The sequence below is a fragment of the Ranitomeya variabilis genome, chromosome 7 (assembly GCF_051348905.1).
Source record: "Ranitomeya variabilis isolate aRanVar5 chromosome 7, aRanVar5.hap1, whole genome shotgun sequence".
NCBI classification, from domain to species: domain Eukaryota; kingdom Metazoa; phylum Chordata; class Amphibia; order Anura; family Dendrobatidae; genus Ranitomeya; species Ranitomeya variabilis.
In genome coordinates, this window is record NC_135238.1 from 179,465,858 (window position 1) to 179,476,487 (window position 10,630).

The 10,630-nt window shown below is 48.5% G+C and overlaps 1 protein-coding gene across 2 annotated transcripts in view; it reads left to right on the forward strand.

Annotated features, from left to right (window-relative positions):
- Nucleotides 1-10,630, forward strand: part of TRAF3IP1 (TRAF3 interacting protein 1) — a 57,347-nt gene extending 46,717 nt beyond the window's left edge. For both annotated transcript variants that reach the window (XM_077272407.1, XM_077272406.1), the window contains 2 exons: nucleotides 8,252-8,475; nucleotides 10,384-10,630. In XM_077272407.1, coding sequence (XP_077128522.1) covers nucleotides 8,252-8,475; nucleotides 10,384-10,549 — 390 coding nt within the window. In that variant the 3' untranslated portion in view covers nucleotides 10,550-10,630. The remainder of the gene's footprint in view (nucleotides 1-8,251; nucleotides 8,476-10,383) is intronic.

Sequence of the window (10,630 nt, forward strand, 5' to 3'; positions counted from 1 at the left end):
CATCACATGATATTGTCTCGTATCGGAGTCAGTCCACCTGTGCTCCGTTTGCAGTTGGAAATCATTACATCCATGGTCTTTTTGGGACATGTAGCAATAGAAAGTGTTGCTTCTTTGGCAGCTTGACTCCGTTTAGTATATGAACCCTATGAGACCTGCAGATCTTCAGCTGTGGAACAGAAATTATAGTTTTAATAAGCCTCCGGTTAGTGGCCTCTCATGACCGTGAGCACTGGAGATGTAAAGCCTGTGTAGTCGGTTATACTCCTCTTGATACTTGTTTTATGGTGCTCATTAATCATTGATAAAAGCTTAGCATATGGAGCAAGACTGGTGACAAGCTTCAGATATAGAATGTTATAGAAGCACTTCAATTCAGTGCTTACTACTATGTATACTCTGCAAGAGTGCGTGTGTACGTGTGTGTATGTGTGTGTGTGTGTGTGTACATATATACCATTGACAGTGGTGACATAAGACATGACTCTGAGAAGAGTCAGTTCTGTGTTGCACATAACAACTAGGGGCAGTTAGAGGAGATACCCTGTGCTGTATATATCGGAATTAATTAGTGCCGATGATGTACGATCCCTCACACCTGCTGAGAAGTGCACAATGAACAGGTGTAATGGTCTGATGTAAGTGGCATGAGACCACTGAGCCAAGTGATTGACTGCAGAGGTGTCACCGCTGCAGCTTGTAGACACAGATCGTGGGTAGCGTTGGAGAGATATTGCTGGATCTTCGGAGGGCGAGTATAACGGAGTTTGTCATTTTTACACTTTTAAGCCTACGGTGGATAGGAAATCAGTGACTGAAAACCCCTTTTAAACTAGCTCTCGTCATTTTCAGCTTGCTCTAAATAGATGTTTCCCTGCCCCTTTCCTTAGTACGATCAGTTCACTTTGTTTTTTTAGATAGTTACACCCTTAAATTGCCAAAAAAACCGATATTCAGAACAAAATTTAATTTTGGGCAAAAGGAAAGCTATTTCTTCAATTAGAAATAATTCATTCTTAAACAAGGAGGCCAGTATAGGGGATAATGTGGTCCTCTGGCCGGTCACTATGTTCTTGGAGGAGGTCCATGGACAGCGTCTATCAAAAGTTGGACCTCAGACCCCCACCTCTGTCTTCTGTAGTAAACCATGAAGGTTTCTTGATTCCGCTCTTGCACATGGCATTATTACATCCAAAGAGAAGAGTTGTCTGTGGGTTACTCCACCTGTCCTTCCAACATTCTTATCCCTATGGATCATGGACAACATATATTTCCAGACTACCTGTATTGCAGTAGATTTCTTTTTACAGCCACTAGTTCCTAATTTGCCTTCTTACTCTGTCGCCTCATTGGGGGACACAGGACCATGGGTGTTATGCTGCTGTCCACTAGGAGGCGACACTATGCATAATCTGAAAAAGATTAACTGTGGCTCCTCCTCTGCAGTATACACCCCTGGACGGCGTCAGCCTTCTCCAGTTTTTGCTTAGTGTCGCATAGGAGGCACACCTAAAATATTTTTACTCCGTTTTTTCAGACGGGATTACAGATGAAGAAAAGAGGGTCTCCTGCGAGACTCCCGGCATGGCTCCTTCCTCGGCCCCCTATTATGGGGTGCCCAGTTGAAGTAGAGATGGCTCCTTCCCCAGTCCCTCGGGTGCTGGTTCGAAGTCAAGACCCCCCCTCCTTCCCCAATTCCTTTTGGTTTCTGGGTTGAGGTCGAGGCGAGGATAAAGCCCCCTGATGGTCACACAGCACCCTCCCTAATCCCCCTCTGGGGGTATTAGGTTGAGACACCTCAGGTAGGGCCTGTACAGGCAGCATTCTACAGCTCCCAGCAATGGGCCAGCACACTGCGCCTGCATCCAGGGACACCAGCCCAGCTGCGGGCTCCTGTCGGGGCCGGGGGGAGTGCAGGCAGGCATGGCACAGACAAACACAGGGCTCCCTGCACCCCTGTCTCTGCGGCAGCACCAGCTCTATACTGCCTCAGGGGGACCCCTCACTGGGCCCCCCTTCCGCTTATATCCCCACCGCCATCCTGCCTTTAAATCCGGGGGGGTCCGGTTCAGATCCGCCCCCTCCCGGACTTTCGCGCCAGCCTGAAGCCCTTCTGGGCCTCAGGCATCTAATTTAGGCCCCGGCTTCAGCCTAGCTGAAGCTGCTGCCTCCTCTCCGTCCCCCGGCCCGCCCCCCGGATGACAAATATGACACTCTGTAGTGTCATAAAGGGGGTGGATCGAGACAGAAAGGGCGCGTTTTTACACAGCCTTGCCGCCTTTTTTCCAGCTCTCCGCCCCCTTCTCAGCAGCCATTTTTCTGTAGATTAACCCTGCATCTCCCGGTCTGCAGGACCAGGCAGCCAGTCTCCGGGGGGCACAGGACTGTGGATCTTCGGCGCTGGACCTAGGGGCACACTGGTGGGGTAAGATCACAGCTGGGTTTTTTACTCAGCTGTGAATCCATATTACCTATAAGGCTCCCCTATAGGTTTCTCTACCCCTGTAAGGTCCTCTGCTGGCAGCCATTCTGCACTCTGTGCACTATGCCGGGCTCAAGGTCCAAGAGAACCAGACAGAACTGCTATTATGCATTCTGCACAGCCTGCGGGACCGCTCTCCCCAGTGGCAGCACCTACCCGCATTGCCAGAACTGTATACAAACTAATGTGTCAGAGCCCCAAGAAGCCTCTGCCAATGCCTCGGTGTCTAATGCCACGCCGGAATGGGCTACTCAGATAGGTTATCTATAGACTGCGTCATAGATTGCGATAACCTCCACATTGCTTCAGGCTCTGCAGGGTCATGCCTCGGCTGTGACCGTTACCCAGCAAAGGGAGAGCTTGACTCAGGAACAAGATGACCCTGGCACATCCACGTCTAGGTCAGGACGCAAGCGGACCCATAGATCAAGTCCATCTGCGTCATCCCATAGCACACGGTCATCCCCCTCTAGGGAGAGACACCGTAGCTCCAGGTCATCTAGACCGTCCCATTCCAGGGACAGACAATGCAGATCTCCGCAATCCCCGACCAGAGAAGGCCTCCTCCCCGGCTCACTCAGCAGGGGACGCCTCAGTGATACACAGGATTCGGAAGGCATCTGCGACTCTGACTCAGACAGGGAAACGGAGGGATCCCTGATCCCAATCCCTCCTAGCAATGCAGCGCTAGTTGAGGACATTATCTCTTCCATCCATCAGGTGCTGGACATTTCTGATCCGCCACCAGAGGCCCCAGAACATAAGATTTCCTTTGAAGGACCTCTCAAGCCGCCTAAGGTTTTCTCTAACCACCCAGAGTTTAAGGCGATCCTTAAAAAGCAGTTCTCACAGCCTGAGAAAAAATTCGCTAATCGCAAATATCTGGAGGCAAGTTACCCCTTCCCACAGAAGGACACCAAGGAATGGACAGATCCACCCGAAGTGGACCCCCCAGTCTCTAGGCTAACAGCACAGACCCTACTTTCACTGCCAGATAGCTCAACCCTCAGGGACGCAGCAGACCGGCAGGTAGAACGCATGGCTCGTTCAATTTTCGAGGCAGCAGGGGCATCCCTGGCTCCCGCGTTCACCTCAGTTTGGGCTGCCAAGGCCATTCTGGCCTGGGCAAAAAATTTACAAGCTCTCCAAGCATCCGCTCCTGAGCTGTTGGACCAAGCGGTTCAAATAGCAGTTGTAGCAGACTACATGCTTCATGCAGCTCTGGATTCAGCAAGGGGAGTAGCGGGGATAGCATCAAACGCCATCACAATTCGGTGTATCCTCTGGCTGCGGGAATGGAAAGCGGACGCAGTCTCAAAGAAGTCCCTCACGCACCTCCCCTACCTCAGTGGGAGACTTTTCGGTGAACAGTTGGACACTATGATATCCAACGCTACCGGGGGTAAGAGTACTTCTCTTCCCCAACTCAAACCTAAACGCACTTACAAGAAGCGTAACCAAACTCGATTCCTATCCTTTCGGAATTCCTCGGGCTGGTCCGTCTCGTGTCCAGCACAAAATCGTAACCGTTCCCCACGCAGGGACAACTCACGATCGACGCAAAGGTCGGACAAGACCTGGCAGTCAAAAGCAGGCCAGCCTAAGCCCAGAGGAGGAGAATCTCAGACTTTATCCTCATCATGACTCACGGACTCCGGAAGACACCACACCAGTAGGTGGCCGACTTTTGCTCTTTCATCAAGTCTGGCTGCCTATTACAGAAGACAGGTGGGTCAGGGAACTAGTGTCTTCCGGATACAAAATAGACTTCACCTCCAACCCATCGGACCGATTCTTTCTCTCTGTCCCCCCAAAACCGCCAGCCAAGGCTCGTGCCTACCACCAAGCGGTCTCCTCGCTTTTTCAAGCAGGAGTCATAGTACCGGTCCCCACGACCGACCGCTTCCGAGGGTTCTACTCCAATCTGTTCGTAGTTCCCAAGAAAGGAGGCAGCGTACGGCCCATACTAGACCTAAACCAGCTCAACAAATATGTACGGGTCCGTCACTTCCGCATGGAGTCCCTTCGGTCCATCATTGCGTCCATGGAGAAGGGAGAATATCTCGCCTCCATAGACATACAAGACGCATACCTGCATATACCCATTGCACCTGCCCATCAGAGGTTTCTCAGGTTCGCAATAGGCCAGGACCACTACCAATTCGTGGCTCTCCCTTTCGGACTCGCCACGGCTCCCAGAGTGTTCACCAAAGTCTTGGCAGCCACCATGGACGTCCTACACTCCAGAGGCATAGTAGTTGTTCCATACCTGGACGATCTATTCATCAAGGCTCCCACCTTCAAGGACTGCGAGCTCAGCGTCTCAATCACAACCGATACTCTCAGTCGCATGGGCTGGTTAATCAACTTACAAAAGTCATCACCAACCCCGAGTCAGTCCCTGACCTTCCTGGGAATGCTATTCAACACCTCCAGGGGTCTAGTGCTCCTTCCCAAGGACAAGGCACTGGCTCTCCGCCTAGGAGTTTGCACCCTCATCCGCAAACCCCCTCGATCTCCGGTTTGCCATGAGAGTCCTCGGCAAGATGGGGGCAGCAATAGAAGCGGTCCCATTTGCCCAGTTTCACCTCAGGCCTCTCCAACTAGCCATTCTCAAGTCCTGGGACAGGAATCCCTTTTCTCTCGATAGGGAGTTCCAGCTGACGTCGTCAACCAGGAGGTCCCTGCACTGGTGGCTCAAGCCAACCTCGCTAGCAAAGGGGAAATCCTTTCTCACAGGTCAATGGAGGGTTCTGACCACCGACGCGAGCCTGACGGGTTGGGGTGCGGTGCACCTACACCACAGGGCACAGGGCAAGTGGTCACCAGTGGAAGGTACCATGCCCATCAACATCCTGGAAATTCGTGCCATCCTCCTGGCATTGAGGACCTTCCATCACTTACTGGCAGCCTCTCACATCAGAATACAGTCGGACAATGCCACGGCTATGGCATATGTGAATCACCAAGGGGGGACCCGCAGTACCCAGGTGATGCGAGAAGTGTCACACATCCTCCGCTGGGCGGAGGACACAGGGTCGGTTCTTTCGGCGGTCCACATTCCGGGTGTGGACAACTGGGAAGCAGACTTCCTCAGCTGACAAGGAATAGACTCGGGAGAGTGGTCTCTCCATCCCGAAATTTTTCGCCAGATCTGTCACCGCTGGGGGACCCCGGATGTGGACCTAATGGCATCCCACTTCAATGCCAAGGTCTCCAACTACATGGCCAGAACACACGATCTGCGGTCGCTCGGAGCAGACGCTCTGGTTCAGGACTGGACCCAGTTCCAGCTTCTGTACATTTTTCCACCTCTCCCCTTGATATCCAGAGTGGTGAGGAAAATCAAACAAGAGAGAGTTCCAACCATCCTAATTGCACCGGACTGGCCCAGACGTACATGGTACGCCGACATTGTACAACTTACAGCAGACGCCCCCTGGCGTCTCCCCGTCCGCCATGATCTTCTATCACAAGGCCCGTTCTACCACCAGAACTCAGGGGCTCTCAATTTGACGGCGTGGCCCTTGAGACCTGGGTTCTAACCCAGGCAAGGCTCTCGCTGGACGTCATTAGAACCATGATCAGGGCACGGAAGCCAGCCTCTGCCAAGATTTATTACCGTACCTGGAAAGCTTTCTTTACCTCGTGCGAATCTCGTGGCCAGATCCCACTCCCTTATTCCCTACCCAAAGTACTTGGTTTTTTCCAATCCGGTCTGGAGGCCAGGCTGTCATTGGGCTCGCTTAAGAGCCAGGTGTCAGCCCTCTCAGTGCTTTTTCAAAGGCACATTGCTACCAAGCCGCAAGTAAGGACTTTCCTTCAGGGGGTTTCCCGATTGGTTCCCCCCTACAGACGACCACTAGAAACGTGGGACCTCAACCTGGTCCTGACAGCATTGCAGGAACCACCCTTCGAACCCCTTAAGGAGGTCCCGCTCCGCCTTCTCTCCCAGAAGGTGGTTTTCCTGGTGGCAATCACCTCGCTACGCAGGGTGTCTGAACTGACAGCACTCTCCTGCAGACAGCCCTTCCTGGCTTTTCACCAGGACAAGGTAGTTCTTCGTACGGTACCATCCTTCCTTCCGAAGGTTGTGTCCAACTTCCACCTCAATGAGGAAATTTCACTACCATCCCTTTGTCCGGTTCCGGTTCATAGAGTGGAGAAGGCTCTGCATACGCTTGACCTCGTCAGGGCATTGCGTAAATACGTGTCTAGGACTGCGTCCTTCCGGAGGTCTGATTCTCTTTTCCTCCTTCCGGAAGGCGGCCACAAGGGTCTGCCAGCCTCCAAAGCTACCCTTGCCAGGTGGATCAAATCCACCATACAAGAGGCCTACCGCCTTAAGAATTCTCCTCTTCCAGCCGGTATTATGGCCCACTCTACACGGGCGGTAGGGGCCTCCTGGGCCATTCGGCACCAGGCTTCGGCACAACAAGTGTGTAAGGCGGCCACTTGGACTAGCCTACACACGTTTACTAAACACTACAGGGGTCATACCCAGTCCTCAGCGGACGCGAGCCTGGGTAGATGTGTCCTGCAGGCGGCGGTGCCCTAAGTATAGGGGCCTGTCTACACAATATTCGTCCATTGCTTCCCACCCAGGGACTGCTTTAGGACGTCCCATGGTCCTGTGTCCCCCAATGAGGTGACAGAGTAAAATAGATTTTTGTGTACTCACCGTAAAATCTCTTTCTCTTAGCCTCTAATTGGGGGACACAGCTCCCACCCTGTTGCCCTTTTCGGGCTGTTGTTACTGTTGAGTTCTCATATTGTTCCTTGAGCTCGTACATAGTGGCCTTCTTATAGGCATGTCTATGTTATTCATGTTACGTTCCTCCTACTGCTTTTGCACAAAACTGGAGAAGGCTGACGCCGTCCAGGGGTGTATACTGCAGAGGAGTAGCCACAGTTAATCTTTTTCAGATTATGCATAGTGTCGCCTCCTAGTGGACAGCAGCATAACACCCATGGTCCTGTGTCCCCCAATTAGAGGCTAAGAGAAAGCGATTTTACGGTGAGTACACAAAAATCTCTTTTTTATTAAGGATATCTTTGAGACTCTCTAGATCTAACCCTCTCTGCCTGACACCATATTGGAACTTTCTATACCTGACCCTCTTCTATTAAATCCAGAGATAATCCACTAAGGAATCAAGAAAATGGGCTCAATAGCAGTTCTCTTATTTAATCTAGTTGCAATGGATCATAGATAAAGACCCTTATTATTTTGATTCTGTATTTTCTCAATGCAAAGAATATTAATATTGGGTATTTTTCAATATAACACATTCATATGGGCATTTTGTTTGGCCTATTGGCTTTGCACTTATCTCATTCAACACTTATTTTATTAGATTTGCTTTCTGTGTGGTTTTTCTACCCATACGGAAATTATATGCAGCGTGTATTTATTTTATTTATCACTTCTATTATCAGGTGCACAGTATATATATATATATATATATATATATATATATATATATATATATATATATATATATATATATATATATATATCTATCTTATTTTCTTAAATCTTGGAGCTATATGGTGTTTAATAAAATGTAATTGCTTTTGTATTTGTAGGTGTGCACCTTTTCTGTATTGCTTTTTATCTTTTCACTAGATAGGTGATGTAGCTGTGTCTTACTTAAATGGTTCTCTGGGTGCAGTGCAGAGATGTGCATATATATACCAGCATATAAATATAATCCAGTGGGAGCTCACTTTGCTTATATTCCAATTTTTATATTTAATGTTTTTAAGGACAAACTTCTCTTGGCTGATACTGGAAGGAAAAAAGAAAAGGATTTGGTGACAAAAGAGATAGAGAAACTCAGGGGCTCCATCCAGATCTTGTGTCGCAGTGCTTTACCACTGGGTAAAATGATGGACTACATCCAAGAGGACATGGACACAATGAAAAATGAATTGCAGATGTGGAAGATGGAGAACCGAGAGCACGCCGAAGTTCTTTTGAGGGAGCAAAGGTACCTATAAACCTTTGGTTAAGGTTTGCACAAAGAAATGTCGGGGAAAAAAAGCTGCAGATTTTGCGGTGATACGGTTGTAAATCCTGATGATGGACTGGCTCCACTCATTTATGGCACTTGGTTCTGGGCTTTAACCCCATACTATTGTATATATACAGAACGGGGTTAAAGCTTCTTCTCCTCATAGGAGCAGATCCTATCCACAACTGTCAGAAGCAGCCATGGGCTTTTGGGAGAAGACAGAAGTAGTTTATTACCGCTTCTGTCTTTTTAATTTCACAAGATACATAGCGCTGTATGTAGTGTATAGAAGCGCTGGCACGGCTGACGTCTCAGTAGGACCCGGTGATAACAAGATTGCAGGGTGTTGTCCAGCATGGCAGGGGTGCTGCGTCCTAGCAGACCCCAATCAGCTCTGGAAATGAGGGGAGTAGAACAGGAGGCTGTTTTCACCGGTAACTGGGGCTCATATGAAGGCCCCATTTTCAGTGGAAATACTGAGTAATAAAGGAACAACAATATGTTCCCAGAGATTATTGATGTAATAAGTATGTATTTACAGTATTGTGCAAACATTTTAGGCAGGTGTGAACAATCATTACACATATTAACACAAGAAAACGGAGTGAAAACGTCCACAACATCATTAAAAAATATGTAGAATTTTATTAATTATATCTATATAACAAACATCAATACAAAATAGTCACAAATCTGCATCAAAGTGCTGTATGCACTATGCACTTATCAGAAAATAATAAGGAGGAGACATGACGGTAAACCCCCTCGATCTGGTTTACCGTCATGTCTCCTCCTTATTATTTTCTGATAAGTGCATAGTGCAAGTACTCCGCAAGGATGTCTGAAAGGATGCTCCGGCCATTAAAACAGAACTATTGTCCGACTTTACAATACAAACTGCATACAGATCTTTGGATTTTCAAAGTAAGGACACCAGCCTCATCAGCTCAACAAGATCTATGTAGCAATGTATGCAGCCTGTATTTTAAAATCAAGTGACAATTCTGCTTTAAAGAGTCTGTGAGCTTATAGTTATTTTCCAAACCAAGCACATGCACTGAGTGCACCCTTGGCATGGCCCAACAGTGCGGTGTGCCCCCTAATTCCCATTTTCTCTGCTCCCCTTTTTCAATGATGACCGGAGCCGTAGAAGGGTTGAGTTGGGTGCAAAACAAGTAGGTGGGAAGGAGCACTGAACTATATTGCTGTACCATTGGTGCATTGAGCGTCTGTGCTTGGTTTGCACAGTCATTCTGTGCTGACGGAATCTCCTATAATGCTCAGCGAGTGCTCGATACAACTCCTCCCCAATGCCAGCTCAGGATCGAAATCCTCCAGTCTAGTAATTACTGATTTACCCCTCTCTGTTATCACACTTATCACTCCATTAGGGTATGTGCACACGATAAGTATTTGGTGCAGAAACTTTTGCACCATATCTGCATTCGCAGGAAAAACATTAGGTAAAATAGGTGTTTTTTGCATGCATTTTTTTGGTGCAGATTAATTAGTATGGGTGAAATCTGCAGCAAAATTAGATTTAGAATAGATTTAAATCTACACGGAAAAAATAAGCACCGTGTGCATGAGACGTCAGGATTCTCTTTCACTTTGATGGAATCAGGAAACCCTTCAGGTTTTGTGATAAAGCTGCACAGAAAAAAATGCTATAATCTGATACATGGGCACAGGACCTTAGTGAAAGATTTTGGCCCATGGTGTGAGATAACCTGTAACACCCCTGCTGTGTGCACAGTAGTAGTTTGGGGTCTGTGCCTCGTCTTGAAGGCTCCACATTAGATCTATCAGTGGCACCAGCACTTGACAGTATAAAGTACATCGTGTATACATTATAGGTGATGATGTCTCTCCTTGTATTCTCAGCGTCACTGACACCGCTGTGGATCCGCTCAAGGCAGAACTGGCTGAACTGGAGCAACTGATCAAAGACCAGCGAGATAAGATATGTACAGTCAAGGGGAACATACTGCGGAATGAAGAGAAGATCCAGAAGATGGTTCAGAGCATTGGAGCGTCCGGCAGAGACTGAATTATGCACCGACCTGCTCATTTCATCACTCACTGACAAACCTTCTATGTTTCCCCTGACATAAAATATCCATTTATTTTG